Raw genomic sequence first — 19,319 nt, forward strand, 5'->3', positions numbered from 1 at the left:
CCATGCGTGGTATGCGGCGGACGCACCAACTAATAGCAGTGACGTCAATACAGGGTGCCATGTTATTGGACGATGTCCAAAATTAGAATTCAAACCAGTTTCAGTTTCGGTTCTGTGAAACAACATGCTTGGCATCCGACAAGAGGTTTATTCAGAATTTCGATTTTTTTTTGGGGGGGGGAGTGTCGAAAATCTATTGGGGGGCTGTTGGTGGCGGGGGGGGGGGGGGTGGGGGTGGTGTATGAATTTCTGTGCGGAGTGCTCGGAGTTGTGGAATCTTTTTTTGGGAGTGTCGAAATCTTTCTGGGGGGGGGGGGGTGTTGGGGGGGGGAGGGGCGTTAGAGGGGGGTGTATAAATACCCGCATCCGACGGATGGGTATTCTCGATATCTCAGTAATTGGCACACCGTGCTTCTGCCATGTTGTCGGCTGCAAAATGAGTCAGATAAGCCTACGAGCACGGCTGGGAATAGTAATAATCACTAGCCGAGGCATATGCAGTGGATGAACGCCCTGCGCGTCACCGCAGACGGTCAAATGCGATGCGCCTTTCCCCACCTTTCGAGCTTGCCTGGCTCGTGCCTGTATCGTAAGAGGCGTGTTCGCACCAGGCCAAGGGTCGGCCGATCGGTACTGTGTCTGCACGCAGTCGGTGCTTATGGCAACACCACGCCATCGAGAACACGCCAGCGCGTCAGTGTCAGTCTGCACGCGTTCTGCGGACTCGCTCGTGGTGCAACGAACTTTATAGCGCAAAAATGTAAATTCAGTCTAGAAGAAATTGCCCAAAAACAAACAAATCGACTTCAAAAAAAGATGCACTATCGGGGATTCAAACTTGTGACTTGCAAAACAATACACCTAGTGCTCCAGACCACTCGTCCATAGGCCTTTTTTTTTACTGCCTGCTTAGACATTTTTACAGAACATCACACATCAGCTCATAATGTTAAAATCCGTCAACCCTCCTTGGCTGACTCAGTGGCTTTAAAACTTTGTAAGACACACTAAACCGTCAAGCACAGGCAACCGCTCAGGGGGTTCATCCTCTGCCCAAAGCACTTCCCGTATATACGCTTCCGATGAAGTTTTCCCTGACAGGCGGGGCATTTATATCCGCATTCCTCACCGCCATTCTCGTCCTCCAAATACTATGAAGACTGATGACCACGATCGAATCGTACGGCACACCGCCGTCATTTTTCACTGTTAGGAACCGAATTCCGCGCGGTGTTATGGGTAAGTCCTTCTTTAAAGGGGTCCTGAAATACCTTCCGCCGATGCATGGATGTACATGTACCCAAATAAAGCAATGTATTTTCAATCTCCTCCCGCAAGAATTTTGTTAAAGCGATGAGTATTAGCTAAGAAATCGTAAATCAGAAACCGCGCATTATCGTCGCTCCGCGTTTCCTCCTCCTTTCGACTTACTCTCCGCTGTTGACGGCGCGCGAGCCTTGCCTCCCATGATGCTGCGCTCCGCAGCGGTGACGTACTTCCGCTATTGCGCTGCTCAGACTGTCGTCTGCTACGGGCAAGCTTTGTTGAGACCATGAATCCCGCACTCCGCTCAAGGCTGGAAAAGCGAACGAAAAATCTGGCCGCATGTATGCGGCGGCCTGGCCTTGCCCTTTCGGAGTGTACGTTGCTGGCGGCACATGACTTTCTATCGGCGGCGAACTCGCAGCCGCACGGGGATGGTCGTGCGCTCGTTCCCTTGATGCACCGCGCACTGTTTATCCAAAAAGCGCCGTATCAGATGTGGCCCCGCTGGTGCCGGATCTTATTTTGCGGCGGTGGTAATTCCTGCCGGCGGCATGTGAAAAAGTCATTAAACCGATACAGAACCCCTGCACAAAACGCTTCAATCATGTGACCAGTTCAGCTTGGGGCGACGCGTGGTGGAGAGCGGCAACGTTGGCAAAACATGCTCCGCCGTGGCTCTGAGCTTTCTAGCGCTGGAGCGAGCGCCATTTCTTTGACAATCTCAAACATTGGTTGCCATGGCAACAAGGCACAAACCGCTCCAGAAGTCAGTTACGGTTGCGTGATCCCGGTTCAGCTTGCGGCCCCACTTCGCGGCATGTGGGCACTGCAGGCGTACCACTCACTCCCATTGGGAAGTGCGAGATGCGTTTGGCATTACAGGAGGCGATGGTGTGTGTGTTGTGGACGCCTTTGCTTCGCGATGAAAGGCGACGTTGTGCTTCTGCGGGTGGATAGTGCTTCCCGTGGTCTGGATTATCTTTCTCGAACGACGTACGACTCAACCTCGCATGGGGTATGTGCAGTGTGCGTGGCTAAAAGCCATCGGCTTGTGCGCCAGAGTTAAGTGACTTGCTGTTCGTCCCCGCAAAGCGCGCGCTAGGTGAGTACCGAATTTACGACGGGCAGGAGGCAACCCATCCTCTGTCAATCGTGGTTCAGACTTTCAACGCATGTTGTGACGTTGTGTTCGTTAGAAACGCATCTATGGATTGCTTTGAAGTTGAATAAAATGTATGCGCCAAACCCGGGCATTCGGCTCAGGGCATTCTCTGCGATTGCACGAAAGAAGTGCCACGGGGCTTCAACGCTTTCTTTATGGAACGTACTCAGGTAACAGAATATCCATGTCGTGTTATGGCCGTGTTGCATTCAATACAAACGGTTAATCGTTTGTTTTACACTTGTTTCGTTTGTCGTAAAATTCCCAAGCACTCCGGCACTCCGCTGGCAGATCAGCCGGCGAGCCGACGCTGAGCAGACGACTCATCTCTTTGCCGGAAGTGCGTGAAAAAGCCGCCCAATAGCAGGATGTCTAGCTCATGACGAACATCTGGGAATCGATGACGTAGACATGTGAAGATGGCGGCGTCCAAAAACACGAAGGGAAGGGTGAGAAAAAAACGACAAACTTTGCAACAAAAGTGTGAGCTTTCCGCTGCGCGTAAAAGAGTAATACTTGGCACAAGTGACGTTGGCGACCCAATCTAACGGTGGCGCTAGTTCGTTTAGTGTGCTCAAAATGCCTTTCAGGGCCCCTTTAACGAACGTTGGAGGACGTCCCAGTGGAACACTGGGTCCCAGCAGTCAATAAACACATGATTAATAGTTTCCGGCTTTTTGTACAGACTGCAGTTTGTTGACCGGCACGAAAATGCCTATTTCTGCCAACCACATATTTACCAAAAGGGTTTTGCTGTGTAGTTCGAAAAAAAGGACATCATTGCAGGTTTCCCTGGCATACTTTTTACCCTTCTTAATTAAAACTTCAGTCCCAGTGCCTGTGCCGTATAAAACCGGTAAATAAACTTCCCCCAAGTCCTTGTACAGGCGCTTCGTGGAAACACTGCACAGGTAGTCGAAAGAAAATCATACTTTCAGAAATTCAACCGACAAATCCACTTCTGGCAAATATACTTTAGCCCCCCCCCCCCCCCTCTCACTGCAAACAATATCGCTTGAGGACGCAACAGTCAGGTAGAACGCTTTTAAATCGCACTTGAATTACCGTGCGCAAGAAGGCGTCTTTTCGATCCCGCACAAAACAGAGTTTTGTGACAAAGACCAACGACCAAAAACAAAGACCAAGTCATTCCTTTTGGACTGGCGGAAAAATACTAGAGTGACTGGTCATTTCCCAAACCAAATAAAGACAGCAAATACTCTATGGATTTTGCGGATGCTCGCACGTGGCATACGCAACAGTTGCAGCACGTAGTACACTTTGGCTAACAAAAGAAAGGTTGCAAATAGTGGCGCTGGAAAACAGAAAAATTGCGCCCTCGCCAGTTCCTTGTTTTGTCCCTCAACTTTTCGGTCTCGGTCTCGATATTCCAGTAGTCCCCGTTATACCTATAATGATGCAGCGGCACCCCCAGATATTTTTTTGGTAAAGTGGTCCATTTGATGTGTTCAAAACAGGAGGCGTGAGCACCAGTTCCCGTATCAAAATCCCGAAGATTTGTCACAGTTAATTGCAGCCTCACATTTTTCACAAAAGGACTTCACAACCTTACCTGCTTCGCTTATGCTGTTTTGATCGTCAGAAAGAACAGCTATATCACCTGCGTATGCGAGCAGTTTTACCTCAGTGTTCCATGATTCTAACCCCCGTATTCCTTCATGCTGGACTATTTTTAAACAGAAAGTCCCGTGATACATCACAAAAAGAAGTGGCGATAACGGACACCCTTGACTGACATTTATACTTTCCAACCAACATTTATACTTTCACTTAAACTTTTGTTAACAATTATGCTGGCCTTCTATCCGGCATGCGCCATCTTTATACCGCCCGAGATAACAGACCCAACATTCGTGTATTTTAAGATCCTGTAAAGTATGTGATGGGGCACCCAGTCAAAAGCCTTCTCCAGATCGAGTTGTACCATCGCCACACGATCCGAGAAGGCATCACAGCACTCCAACACACTTCTGGCAACACGCAAATTGGTACTTATCGTGCGGTGCTTAATACCGCAAGTTTGACGCGTTCCTACCAAAAATTGAATTACGTTTTGCAACCGTCTAGCTAGGACTTTCATATAAATTTTGTAGCCGACGTTGGCTAGAATAATTGACCTATACGCCTTTACGGAGAGTAGCTTTACTGCGTCGTCACACTTCAGTATCAAGACGATATAAGTCGCATTGAAAGACTAATGGGAGAACATGTATTTTGTACGCCTCCACCAATACTTCATATAAAGAGACAGCTGCCTCCGTTTTAAAAGCCCTGTAAAATTCCCCGCCTAACCCGTCTGGCCTGGGTGAGCGGGAACCTTTTGAGTGCGGAAGGGTTGTGATCTTGCTTGGGGATTTCAACTGTGTGTGTCTGATAGAGGACAGAGCAGCCCACGAGCGTGTTAGAGATAAGAGCGCCGACTGCTTAATGGATATAACTTCAAAATATTGTTTGGATGACGTAGCTTTTTGTACGACTAGAGATCCAATCTGCTTTACACATTTCCAAGGTAGCAGCCACGCGAGGCTGGGTAGAGTGTGCATATAAAGTGAACTGGTACACTGTGTGACAATTATAAAGTCGAGTCCTTGTCTTACAGCGATCACTGTCTTGTGGCTTTCTGTCTGGGAAACAAACATAAAACTCGGAAATTTAATTGGAAGTTGTGGAAATTAAATAGTCGGGCACCAAAAGATGAAGTTTTTACGGCTAGAATCAGTGAACTGTTTACACACACACAATGTAAACAGTTCACAGTGATTCACAGACGAGCTGGGTGGTCAAGTGGGATCTTTTTAAAGAAGAAGCTTAAATAGGAGCAGTCGAAAGAAGCACACTTATCAATACACAGAAAAGAGAGAAGTACACAGAACTTCGCCAACACTTAAGGACTCTTTTATTAGAAAACATCGCAAACGTCGGTAAGTTTAAGCAAGAAACAAGAGACACAAAAAATAATCTATAGAAGAATTGATACTGAGAGCTACGGGGAGCTATCGTAGAGAGCATGGGTAGATAAGATGGGGTTCGGAGAAAGGCCTACATAGCGTACGTTGTCTGACGAAAAACGTTACGCGCACAAAACAGAAATCAAGGAAATACAGTACGAAAACGCTGTTAGGGCCAACAAAGAAACGATTGAGCGAGCGTTCGTTGAGTATTATACTAAACTGTTAGACAGGAATATTCCAATGAACGATGGATTTGGTGATGAATTTTTATCGCTGCCCAAGTTAGAACCAGAACTTTCTGAAACACTCGGCCATATGCCTACGATGCCAGGGGAAGAAAGATAAAGTATATGGTATATAGCCAGTTTACATGTTTCGTTAGGTTTAGCATTTGAAGCAGGTTAGATGACTATTTCTTGTATAGCGCTCGTGCAGTAAGCGTCCCCCAAATTCTCACAAATATCTAAGCTCTAGCGACAGCATTTCTGCGGCGGAAAAGTGTCCCCAGATTTGTGGTCGTGCCGCTGACCGCTGTGCTAGTTCACCCATGGCAAGAAGGGCTTCCCGCACCTTGGTTTTCCGCTGTACGATAGAAGTTTCGGTTGATTTTAATTCCTTAGTACCTATATTAATTTCGCTGACGCTCCTCCCGCCTGCAAATGGCTGTAGATGTTGCTACTAGCGTACAAGTCAGCGAAGCGCCGCATGTGCACTTGTGTGGAGCGACTTAGAGCTTGATACAGCGTACAAGCAAACGAACTGAACGCACATCCTTCCTGGCAAAACGTGCCGTGGCTTAGTTTCAACTGAGCGAACCAATTGCGACGACCCGCCGGCCACCGGCGGAGTAAACGCTGGCCCGACTGATTCTCTCGGAGGGTCGGCGAGCCGTGCAGTAGCGCAGCCAAGCCAAGCCATCTTGTTTTGACGTCATACGAAACGTCATAGAAAATCGTCATAGAATAGGAGGATGTAGAGAGGAGGACAGCATTTTCGAATTGATTTTTCTACTGAATAAAGTCGCGTAGACGCAGCGAGAGGGGTCGAGGAGGAGGAGGATAAACTTTATTGGGAGCATCGTAATGTGGTGTGAGGCCCTCATTCCAGGACTCCATTGGAGACCCCTGCCGCTACGGCCCTTTCCACCAGCCTAAGCTGGGAATCGAGACCGGAGCTGGACAGCTCCTTCTCCCACTGCTCACGGGAAGGGTTTGCCGAACACGGGAAGGGTTTGCCGAATTTTGGGGTTTGCCGAACACTCCCATACCATATGGTACAGGGTGCCCGGGGAAGCGCAAAATTTGCACAGCTGGAAGTACTGAGCGGGATGGAGCAAGTGAAGTTTTGACGGATGAGGAAACGTATTTGCTTGGAGGAGCCGGAGGCAGTGCTCCTGCTCTTTGGTTAGAGATTCATGACCGGGGGGATAGATCATTCTTTGGCACTTATAGTACCCCGTTATGTCTTGATACGTAACCAAAGGACACGCAGTCTCTAACCTACACCCTCGTGTCGCCTGGCGGGATAGATCTCGGGCGATGTCATGGGCGGTCGTGTTGCCCTTGAGGGTTGAGTGGGCTGGCGTCCAAACAATCTTCACTTTTCTTTCGGGTGGCTTTTGCAGCAGGATGTTCAGAGCCGTCTTGGAAATTCTACCACGAAGGAAGTTTCGGCAAGCCTGTTGCGAGTCCGTAATAACGGTATCCGCATTTGTCTGGGAGATGGCCAGAGCAATGGCCGCTTCCTCTGCCTGGGTAGTGGTTGTGAAGGGCAAGGTGATGCTGGTGAGGTGGTTCTCTGTTGAAGTAACCATGGCGGTCATGGCTCCCCTTCTGGCGTAGTCGGCGGCGTCGGTGTAAACCGTGCGGTCTCGGTCCCTGTGTCGTTTGTCGAGAGTGCGCGCTCTTGATTCTCTTCTCCGTGCGTGGTGAGTAGGGTCCATCTTACGCGGTATAGGTGCAACGTCAATGTTTATTCTTATTTTTGGAGGTACGTCGCGTACTTGCTGGAATCTTTCTTCGCGGGACGCCATTCCCAGTCTGGTGAGGAAACTCCTCCCGCAGGGCGTCGTGCTTAGTCGCAGACGCTGGCTGGCGAGGTGGGCCTCGACTAGTTCGGCGGCCGTGTTATGTAGGCCCAATTTCAGAAGCCTGTCGGTCGAGGTACTAATAGGGAGCCTCAGAGCATGCTTATAGGCTTTCCGGATCATGGTGTCAATCTTGGCGAAGTCCCCCTTGCTTAATATAGCATAGGGAATGGTGTAGGTAATGCGTGAGATGACGAAGGCCTCTACCAGACGAAGGGTGTCCGCCTCCTTCATTCCCCTCGCTTTGGTGGTTATTCTTCGGAGCATGTGGGTAATTTGTCCCGTTGTGTGACTGAGCCGGTTAAGAAGACTGGTGTTTGAACAGTCCTCTTGAAAAGTCATACCGAGGACTTTGATGTGAGGTGACGGTAGGATGGTATGGCCTTCCAGAGTGATCTGGATGCCGGGATCTTGGACTTTTTTTCTTCTTCTCTTTCCGACCATAAGAAGTTCGGACTTGTGTGGTGAGCAGAAAAGCCCGCACCTCCTTGCGTAGTCACTCACAGCATCAGCGGCCAGCTGGAGACGGTCCTGCATCTCGCCTACCGAACCCTTGCCTGTCCACACTGTAATATCATCGGCATATAAGCCGGGGTGCAGATCCGGGATGGCGCCCAGGATGGTAGGTAGGCCTATAAGGGCTATGTTAAAAAGTAGGGGAGATAAAACCGCTCCTTGTGGTGTGCCTCTGCCACCCACGTCAATGGGACCGGAGGACAAGCCACCAAGCCTGAGGATGGCTTTTCTATTTGATAAAAAATCTCGGAGTCCAGGTTGGTCAGAATCGCTTGGTGAGTGACGTTATCGAAAGCCCCTTTCAGGTCCAAGGCCAGGATGGCTTTCGGAGTGTGGCGGTTGGCTTGGCCCATTACATCTTCTTTTATCTGCAGGAGAATGTCCTGGGTTGAAAGGTGACGGCAGAAACCAAACATGGTTGATGGCATCTTGTTTGTTTCTTCCAGGTAGGATTGAAGTATTTGTAAATAAATAAATAAATAAATAAATAAAGTCTTTCGAGGATGATATGCTCGAGTAGCTTCCCCACACAAGAGGTGAGGGAGATCGGGCGGAGGTTTTCGATGTCTGGTTTTTTCCCCGTTTTCGGAATTAAGCGGAACTCGGCCGTCTTCCACTCCGCGGGGAGCGTACCGTCCCTCCAACAAGTATTCAGAAATGCGGTTAGCGCAATCACCGAGGACGTATCAAGATTCGCCAATGCCTTGTTTGTTATTTGATCTGGTCCGGGAGTGGTGTTCCTGCGAATTTTTGCAAGTGCTGCCTTGACCTCGAAGATTTGAACGTCGTTGTCCAAATTGGGGTTGGGCTGTCCTGTGTAGTTCGGGAAGGGTGGAGTGGAAGATTTTGGTATATATCTTGTTTGAAGTTCTTGAAGGAGGTCGTCCTGCGTACCGGGGAACGAGTGTATAACAGTGGCCATTACTCTGGCGGACTCACCCTTGCTTTTTGTCGGGTCTATAAGGTACTTCAACAACCTCCATGTCTTGGAGGTACTGAGGGTCCCCCTTAACTCTTCACAGAGTGAGAGCCAATTTTCTCGACTGAGCTGCACTCCGTACCGGGCCGCTTCTTCAGTAAGCAAGGCAATACGTCTCTTTAATTTCCGGTTATGTCGCTGTCGCTTCCAACGACGAATGAGACTCCTCCGGGCCTCCCACATGTGGAGTAGCCTGGGGTCGACGTGCGGTATTTGCGTTGTGAGGTGAACCTTTGTAGGTGGCCGATGAGGCGGTGCGGCCGAGCCCACATTTATTGCGCTTGCGTTGGCTGTGCCATGGACAGGACGCGTAGAACGAGGGTGCCGTTCCCGAGGTGTGCCGGGTGCCGAGTGTGTTCCGTGCCAGCTGGCCAATCTGCTGATGATGATGGTGGTGCTTAAGAAGATGATGATGGTGGTGCTACAGGGCTCCCCCCATAGCGTGAAGCGCGGTAAAGTGACGAATGTAAATGACAATGCACGAAAATGCACTACGCACTATGTACAGGTATGTACAATTTGTAACTTGTCAGGAAGAGTCCGTGGGCAGTCAGTGGTCAAGGGGTAGGGGTTGAATAATGGCACGGTCCTGGTCGTCGGCGAGGTAGTGTCCGGGATGCGGGGAAACCTCTGGTGGACGAGGCTGGGAGTGCGGCAGCGGACGCGTGGGTGGAAGTGGTGCAACTGGATCTTCCATAGACGGTGTGATTAGAAACCACAACTTCCACGGGAGGCACAGGAGCGGCCGATATGCAGTGTAAGAGGAGTTGAAATACCTGCGCGGGTGGGATTTAGAGTGGGGATGGTGGCTGCATCGCTGTCTTTGCAACTTGCGCACACGAAACGGGAGGCGGCATCGCGGAGCCTTCCGATGATGAGCTGTGGTTGCTCTGCCGTGAAGTCTCATTCCCGTCTTGCGCGCTAGTTTTGTGCGCCTTGCTCGTAGTCGCACAGTTGAGCTGATGTTATAGTGTCGACTGAAAGTTCTCTTGCAGCAGGGAATCGGTCGAGGTCTGATGGCCAGTTTGTGAGGCGTCTCGCGATGGCACGGAGACACGTAATGCTGCTTTTTGCCACGTTTGTTGGGAGGCTTGTCCCGCAATCCTTGTTCCAGTCTTGTCATCATAGGCAGGACGTCAGGATTGTCGGGGGCAGTCTGATCAGCTTCAACGGTAAGTGGGACTTCCGTGAATCTCGGGCTGTCGTCGGCTGCTGGAGGCTGCCGTACATCCTGAGGCGAGGAAGACGGCTGTCGTACAACGGGAGTGGAGTGGTCTCGGAGATCACTCGTACACCTGCCCTGTGGAGGCGGTGCGGCCGTGCCCACGTTTATTTCGGTTGCGCTGCCTGCGCCATGGTCGGAACGAAGCGAGTAGAAACGAGGGGGCCGTTCCAGCGATGTGCCGGGTGCTGAGTGTGTTTCGCTGTCTGGGCAACGTGCGCACGCGCCCTCCGCTGCTCCGTCTCGCACGGCTCGTGCGCACGTTGCCCAGACAGCGGAACACACTCAGCACTCGGCACATCTCTGGAACGGCCCCCTCGTTTCTACTCGCTTCGTTCCGACCATGGCGCAGCCAGCGCAATCGAAATAAACGTGGGCTCGGCCGCACCACCTCATCGGCCGCCTACACCTTCTTCGTCGTGGCTTTAATGTCCGCCCTGACTTCGCTGGCCCATTCCTCTATACTTTCAATTTCTTTCGGAGACTGAGTCTCTCGACGCTCTCGAAATTTGCTCCAGTCTGTGAGTTTCGCTTCCCCGACATAAGCACTGTAATTGTCCGCAAGGATTACGGTGGAGATTATGTCGTGGTCACTGCCCAGGTTCTCTCCAGTGTTACACCATCGAACTTGGTTAATGTTTCGAATGAGAGTGAGGTCGGGGTACGTATCTCTGGTCACGCTGTTGCCCGTTCTCGTAGGTACCGACGGGTCAGTCACTAGCGTGAGATCCGCCTCCTCGATGGCGAGATTGAGTTCTGTGCCCCTGCCATTTGTGTAGCCATAACCCCACAGGGGGTGTGCGGCATTAAAGTCCCCGACCACAATGACCGGGTTACCTGCCGATTTGGTGACCGCCTGTTTAATAATAGAATGGATTTCAGACGTCTTGTGCTTTGGTCTGCAGTACATGTTTAGTATGAAAAGACTGTTGGCCTTCCCCGCGTTTCTCGGTATCAGTTCTGACAAGATTCCTACTTGCTCTTGCTGAATTAAGGAGTGTTGAATCTCAGTTATGCTTTTCCGTATGAGGGTGCTTGAATTATGTCTTTCGGTATCCTCGTGTGTAACATAGCCCGGTAGCTTTGCTGGCACGTTTGTCTCTCGAAGTGCAATGACATCAGGCATTCCGCAGCCGGACCCCATGTACTGCATTAGAGAAGCGATTTTGGGTTTTATGCTCCTGCAGTTCCACTGCCATATTATTAGCTCCTCCCTCTTCTTGCGTTCATTTGCCATGGTTGGCGAAGTCGGAGTTTTCCTGAGTTTCTTGCAGTGATGGTCGCGCGTACGGTTTATCTCAACGCGAATGTCTGGTCAAAGACTGCACACCTGGGCTTTCCAAGGCTTCTACACGACTGGTTATAGCGGCGTTTGACTGTTGAAGCTGGGCTGCGGTAGCCGCTAGGGCGGCCACCTGTTGTGTCAGTGCTCTTATCTGCGCCGAAACCTCCGCTGTGAGGTTAGCTACTTGTTCTTTTATCATTTCACCAACCATTTTGTGATTGCCTCTGAGGATTGCTTAATTTCTTCTCTCATGTCTGATTTTAGCTGCTGAATTTCTGCTGAGTTTTGAACGTGTCCTTTGTTTTCGTCCACATTGCGGCGTTTCTCAGGCGCACCCAAGTGGTTTTGAGTTTCTGCAGACTGGGTTAGTGAAGTCTTTAAGGACACAAATTCTTTTTTTAAGTTCTGAAGTTCGGCTTCCAGCTTAGAGCACTCAGCTTTAATTCTATCATTTTCAGCTTTTATCTGGTTACATTTCGTACACGCGGAGTTGGGGGCGTGAGCAGTGAGAGAAATAACTTCAGCCCAGCTCACCTTTTCATTCTCTGGTTGTGGATGGGAGCTGCTCTTCCTTCTCCCAGATCTGGATCTGGATGTAGACTGGGAGGCTGAGTGGGACCTCCTCGATGTGGTAGTTGTCGGGATAGGAGCTGTCGACCTTGAGCTGCTGGACCGTCGCCGAAACGTACTTCGTGAAGATCTCGACTGGGCCGCCGGAGCTTTCCGCTCGATTCCACGCTCCCGAACCAGAGCCTTACGCCGCAAGATGTAGGGCTCGCAGAATCGATTGGGACATCCCTTGCTGGCCGTCAGATGGTTTCCCTTACACAGGGCACAGTCGGGCTGGCAGTCGTGTCCCAACTCAGGATTCCTCAGTCCACAGAGCTCGCAGGTTCGCACGTTCGGGTTTGGGCATACATCAGAGCGGTGACCCGTGGTGTTGCAGCTGCTGCAGTACGGCACAGTTTTCTTATAGAGGTAACACCTGACTTCAACTCCTTTGTAATACACGTAGAACGGCACTTTATGCCAAGGAATGTGATCACAACCGTTCCTGTAGTGCCGAGGCGTCGACACGAGAGAAACTCATACCCCGGCAAGTACAGGTCGTCTAGAATTTGCTCCATAGTATAGTGGTTTGGAACGTCATGGATGATACCCTTTGCCGACTCGGAGGCAGCGAGCCCGTAGAGATTAATAGGGTAGATTCGGCCACCAATGTTCAATTGTCGGATTTGATTGAGAGTCCTGGCAGCTTGCTGATGAGGCGTGCTCAGAGTCAAGATATTCTGGGTCTCATCCACACGAATGCGCAAGTCGGCTTCGCGCCACGTACGTTTTGCTTCTTGCAGAAGCGCTTCGGAGAGCTGGGCAGGGCTAAGCTTAGCGAGGGCTAGGCCTTCTTTCGGCCTGATGACAAGCTTTTAGTCGTCTTTCGGCAGCGGCGGGGGCTTAGGCTTCGCGTTATGAATGCTCGGTCGAAGTATCGGCCGCGCAGGGGTAAGGTTCTGGTTCTTAGTGTCGCTCACCTTGGCTTTCCGTCTTTGGGCCCTACTTACATTCAATATCCAGCCTTCGTCTGGATTGCTTTCGATCGGCTCATCTTCATTTGAACCGCATTGCATGTTGTCTTCATCTTGGGTATCGTCGTGCTGCTTGCTGAGAGGTTCAGTCGAGGCCATGGCCGAGCTCGCCATCGCCGCTGAGTGCGTACTTGTACTAGGCCAAACGTTAGGCCCAGCGCGGCGCCGCCGCCTCAGGGAGAAAACCGGCCATGAAAAACGAAGTGGTGCGCTAACGGGCAAACCTTTGGTATGCGCAGGGTCCTGATGACTTCACGCACAACGTCCTTATGCTTTCGCAAGGAAGTATTGAAGTAGCGCACTTCTGGAAGGTCGGTTTTAGCAGAGCATCGCAGACTTTGCTGTTCAAGCCGACGTCTTCTTCTTCCCGAGAGGGGTCGAAACATGGCCTAGAGACTCCAGACTACCATTTGCGCTAGTAATTCCGCAATGCTTACAAATCACTTCAGTGTCTCTCTAAAAGGCTTTAGACTTTCAGATATTTGATACCCAAGGCCTTACATTGCCACAAAAGATCAAAGCCCCTTTCTTAAGAAAAAGATGGCTAAAACGCGAAGCTGTCTCCCATGCAACCTGAGTCAGAGTCACAGTCCAAAATCGAAATAGCTTCGCCCGTGTCGAAATGGCGCAGTCAGATAGACGTCAGGCTTCATAATGCGAGGGACCAAGGTTCGGTTCCTCCTAACGTAAAACATTTTTTTCTTTCCCTTGTTCTACGAACCCTACGCCACCCCAATATCTCTTCACATCACCGGACATCGCTCGCCTTGAAAGCCTCATCTGTGACATCGCCCAAGCCTTCTCTGAACGCATAGCTCCCTTGAAAGCCACTCTGACGTCACCGCCTTTCCTGATGCGAAACACAGCATCCCGCGGAAGCGCCATCAACCAGCTCTCCACAAGTGAACGAATCCATGGCAATGATGAGCACTTCTCCCCAGAACACCCGCTGGAGTGAGTGTCACGCTCCCTCGCACCTTCCTCTCTGGCAATGAAACTGCAGATCATATCGCAACAAGCAGCACAAACTCCATAAATACGTGATGCCAATCCTCCCACCATCATTGCGCTACAGGAAACGCACACAGAAAACCCCCGCCCGCAAAGATATACCACATTTGTATCCGGCTCTGCTAATCGAACGGCCACATTAGTGCAATCGCACCAACCTACCCAAATTCGCACCCTCCCCAATGGGGTAGACTACGTGTTTGTGGAACTCCTGCCGTGCACTCGCCAACTTAACAGCACCTTTGTTCTTAAAGGAGTACTGACACGAAATTCCAAAGCTTGGACAACTATGAGAAATGCTTCTTTCGTATATGAAGATATCTCCCAGCAAGTTTCAACAGTAACCGTTCAATATAACGTATTTGAAGTCCATTTTAATCTTTGCGCCCACGAGAAAGCTCAGAACCGGTACCCTTTCGCAATCGGCATCAGCATGACGCCCTCTGCTCCTCCTGGCCCCAAACTGCCAACGGGAGGGCTCCCGTGGCGTAGCCAACGCGCCGGTTGGCGCGCGCTGTTCCGCCGTGTGTATCACGTTGCGGTGTTCGAACTGACATCATGTTGCCCGGCGCGTGGAGTTGGTGGAGACCACGACCCGTCTGGGCGCGCGTCCACACTGGTAGTGGAGCGAAGAGAACGGTGACGTAACGAGTGCCCTCCTGTCATGGCGGCCGCCTCGGTGTTCGTTTAGTTGAAACCGAAACTGACACAGATAAACTAGGTTCTAAATATTTATTTACTTTTCTATCAACCGTCTAGTGTGCCATTTTATGATTAGTGGGCTGGTGGGCACCCATACCATCGAAAAAAAAAACACGAAATTTTAGTGTCAGTACTCCTTTAACATCTACAGCCCGCCCTCTCAACTGCTCCCCACGTTACTCCCACTCTTTCGTAAAGCGCGGCAACGCACCAAAGACCATGAGGTGGTAATTGTACGTGGTTTTAATTCCCACTATACCACCCGGGGTTACCCCAAACACAATGAAAAGGACACACAAGTTTACGAAGGCGTGCGGCAAAACAACCTTCACCTATGCAATGCTCCTTGCACAGGCACCCCTTTTGGCAACAGCGTATCTCGTAATTGTTTCTAGGACTTGCCTATGGCATATAACATAACAGACCCAATCTAAACGTACCTCCCAAACACACTAGGCAGTGATGACCACATCATCAGCCCGCAGCTGCCTCCTACGAAAGCTCCGAAACCTCGTCTCGGCCCTGCACGGCTAACGGATTGGGGAAAATTTTGTCACGATACCCTTGCCTAATCTGTTCAAGGCATCGAAGAATGGTCAGCTGCCATCCTGGACACAGCACGGAAATACACAAAAGAAATGCCACACCACTCCTGACACCCCGGTGGTAGATGCCCACCTCTATCATCTTCGCGCTGCCCGCCACGGTCTAATCAAGCGATGGAAAACTCGAAAGAGAAATCGACGACTGCGTATTCGGATCGCAAAGTTGACCAAGGAGGCTGCTGATTATGTCCAGCATCTTAGGCAACAAAATCGGGTTAAATTTTGCAAGAATCTCCAAGGAGTGCTAGGCACATGACGAACCTGGTGTTTCCTCAGATCGCTAATGAGCAACAACAAAACCAAAGCAGCAGTGACCCACCAACTCCGCTGCCTCATACAAAATCTATACTCGGGCACGGAACAAGAACTTCTCGAGGAGCTAAATAAACCATGGGCCCGACCAGACGGGGACTCGTCCCCGCCTCATACCCCAACGCTGACCTTTATGCGTCCTTCACCCTTCCAGAAATTGAGGCAGTCGTGCGATACCTCACCCGCAATACCACACCGCATCCAGAACAAATACGTGCGTAATATTGATACAGCCGCCCATGAATCTTTATTGGAGTTCATTAACAAACAATGGAATGCCGGTACTTACGGCAACTTTGGCGGCACGGCGATATTACTCTTATCCTATAGCCAAAGAAACCACTGACTCCAGGAAAGCTTCGCCCAATCTCACTGACATCGTGTGCTGAGAAATTGTGGGAACATTTATTACATAACCGATTGGCAGCATACATCGAGGATAATGATCTGTTCCCAATGACCATGTTTGCATTTCGACCCCATCTGTCCACGCCGGATATTTTAAGCCAACTCAAGTCTGACATTATTGATCACCTCACGCCATCCCACAAGCGCTGCATACTATGGACATCAAAGGCACTTTCGGCAACGTTTCACACTCGGCAATACTTGCAGGACTCACATCTCTCGGATGCGGAGACCGCATGTATGACTACGTCTAGGCCTTCTTAACGGACCGTACTGCGACAGTTGGTCTTGGTTACGATTCAAACGAAAGGTACCCCGCAAAGCTCGGTCATCTCACCCCTTTGGAGTTCACAGCACGTGGGAAGAGGTGCAAGAAGCCCATCACTCAGCTCAACAAAGCGCCTGCAATTTACTCCCACCGGTCGACAAGTCTTTACAGCCTTTGGACATCACCAGATACCCCGGAGGGAACAAAAGAAAGAACGCATTCCTCTAGCCCGGCGAGATGGCATCCGGGTGGCACCAATCCCTCACAATATGCACGCCAACTACCACCTTGGCCGCCTGGCAGCTCGTGCTCGAACCTTGACTGCGCGATACGGCAACGACGCCACCGCGCTATACACAGATGCTACACCCTACACTGGGCGCGCTGACCACGTAGCCTGTGTAGTTAGGCATATTGGCCCAATTCATCAACGCCGCCACTACTATCACAACCTCAATCAATGCCGCTGAAAAAATAGCTATTGCCCTGGCCGCCACTTCCCGCCATGAACCAGTCACTATTCTCACCGACTCGCAGACAGCCTGCCGAAACTACCAGATTGGTCGCATCTCCTTATAAGCCCTACTCATCCTCAAAAACTGCTCGACGACCCCTGATATCTGCATCGTCTGGGCTCCTGTACACGCCGCCATACCCGACAATGAAGCGGCTCACGCGGCGGCTCGCGATTTGATACACCGAGCCCTAGCCGGCGGTGGCCAATTTCTACCCCCCCCCCCCCCCCCCCCAAGATCAATCCCACACACTGAGTAGATACGCAGAAATTCTCGCCCACTATAGGCAACTTCTCCGCAGCCTCCCACCACCGCACTGGCGCCTCTTGCGAAACGAAGCTACGACTGGGCGGCAGCTCCAAACGAATACCTACCCCAATCCCACCGGCCTCCACCTCGTCTTCCCCACCCAACAACCTTCCCTCTGTGCTCACTGTCGCACCCTGTACCACATAGTATGGGCGTGCCAACGCACTCTAGACGTTCCCCCACTTCACAACCCCACCTTCAAATAGTGGAAGGCTTCCCTGGCCAGCCCAGACCCGGATACCCAGCTCAACCTGGTGACTAGCCAAGGAATCCCGGACTAGGGATGCGTTTCACGGGGCGAGGCCCATACATCAGCCTCTGCTCGGCAAATCTCTCTCTCTCTTCTCTCTCTCTCTTGTCAGGCGCTTGATGTGCCGTGTTGGCAACCCATTGTGCAAGTTCTCTTCTCTACAGCGCATTTTGGACGTAAAGATTTGGATTTTGGATTTTGACTTTGGACTTTTAAGACATTGGCTTTCGACTAGAGAAACCTTCGCGTTTCAGCCATCTTTCACTTCACCCACGATCATAATCATCGTCAGAGAAAGTTGGATTTCGCGCAGTGCGTTTTGATGCAACGTCGCTATTATTCAGGCATCGACAGCTTCTCTGTCAATAAGTGTATTCCCAGCAACGTATTTGTATGCATAGTAGTGACTATACACAATTATGGCACAACTGCGACACATTTGGGACTAGTGACTATGGCAGCGAATTTTAGGGGCTCGGTGTATAGCGCTTTATAGGGATGCATGAAGACTTAACGTGGCATTTAAAAAAAGGCCGTGGGCCATCCTACTTTTATGTCAACCCACCTGTATTGCCGCTTATAAAAAAGGTCTTTCCGGCAATGCAATTGTGTAGAATAGTGAAGCCGACTTTAGATAGACTTGGTGCTCGAACCTTGACTTACGCATTTCTCCGACCATAGGTAAGCGGTAGAAATGCAGAGATGCACGGGTACGTCGTCTGCTCCCGTCACTTCCGGTTTGAGAGCTCTCCTGTCCTCCCGTCTGCCGGTGGCTTTCACGTGCGCCACATGTGCGTGTTTATCTGTTTCCACCGAAAGGAAACGCCTTCAACGAATAACAACGATGGATGCTGCCAGGTGCTTCTCTGAAAGGTAAGCCTTTTTTGACAACTACGCAACACGCACCCGCGGTGCACGTGAAAGCCACCGGCAGACGGGAGGACAGGAGAGCTCTCGTACCGGAAGTGACGGGAGCAGACGATGTACCCGTGAGGCTCTGCGCTTCTACCGCTTACCTGTTGCCACGTCGAAGTTTTTATTGGGGAAGAGTGGAGTGTGAAAGTGTGAAGTGTGTTCATGATTTGCCGCCCTCTCATTTTTACTCAGGTTATTGAATAGCTCACAGTAATGACGACATAATAAAGACGGAATTCGCAGCTCCTTCATAAGTGTTCCCACGTACGTGGTCGCTTCAGCCCTTAGCACAGATATATATCCCCACGGAAGACATCCCTTGAGAGTTTCATGTAATTGCTGCGTAGAACGCGCCCCGCATCCAGTTTCAGGCGTGTGATCGTAGGCATGCGCCCTGTGGGGATGCGATGTAAGAAATGCTCCCCCGTTAAAACGCATTTGGGGTAAATTGTGCGCGTATTCTGGCTTTTGAAACTGCGCAAGAAACAAGGTGTCAGTTTCCGCCCTGCATGCTCGCAATGACACCTCATGCAATCATGTCTCATGATATCAGCGGTCATGTGTATGTGTTCTTTACATTCCGGATCGAAAATAATAGGCAATGATCTATAAAAAACCGTTGCTTGCGTGTAACCTAACCAAATAATCCATTTCAGAGAAGCCCATACCGGGAAGTGCACTCCAACGAATTTCAAGCGTAGACCATCACTTGTGCACTCGCTAATTTCTTGCTGCGTTCTGACCTTGTCGCGCAGTATTCATTCGGAAACTGGAAGAAGACATTTTGCGGAAGAGGAGTCGTCGAACCAATTCTTCTGGACACGAACTTCGTCACCGTCGTCCTTAAGACGGATGCTAGCATGTCGGGCACGGGCTTCAACATTTCCTACAGATTCGGTAAGTTAAGTATTAAATTTCTTGCTGGCAATAGCGCTAATTTCCTCGGTTTTTCA

At 50.6% G+C, this 19,319-nt stretch overlaps 1 protein-coding gene across 4 annotated transcripts in view; it reads left to right on the forward strand.

Annotated features, from left to right (window-relative positions):
- Positions 1–19,319, forward strand: part of LOC144156343 (cubilin-like) — a 116,550-nt gene that overhangs the window by 10,155 nt on the left and 87,076 nt on the right. For 3 of the 4 annotated variants that reach the window (XM_077688345.1, XM_077688343.1, XM_077688342.1), the window contains exon 3: positions 19,122–19,263. The exons of the other annotated variant lie outside the window; for it this stretch is intronic. In XM_077688345.1, the coding sequence (XP_077544471.1) occupies positions 19,122–19,263 (142 nt within the window). The remainder of the gene's footprint in view (positions 1–19,121; positions 19,264–19,319) is intronic. 4 annotated transcript variants of the gene reach the window in all.

Source organism: Haemaphysalis longicornis, unplaced genomic scaffold (assembly GCF_048455015.1).
Source record: "Haemaphysalis longicornis isolate Haplotype H1 unplaced genomic scaffold, Haemaphysalis longicornis Haplotype H1 scaffold_1, whole genome shotgun sequence".
Classification (NCBI taxonomy): domain Eukaryota; kingdom Metazoa; phylum Arthropoda; class Arachnida; order Ixodida; family Ixodidae; genus Haemaphysalis; species Haemaphysalis longicornis.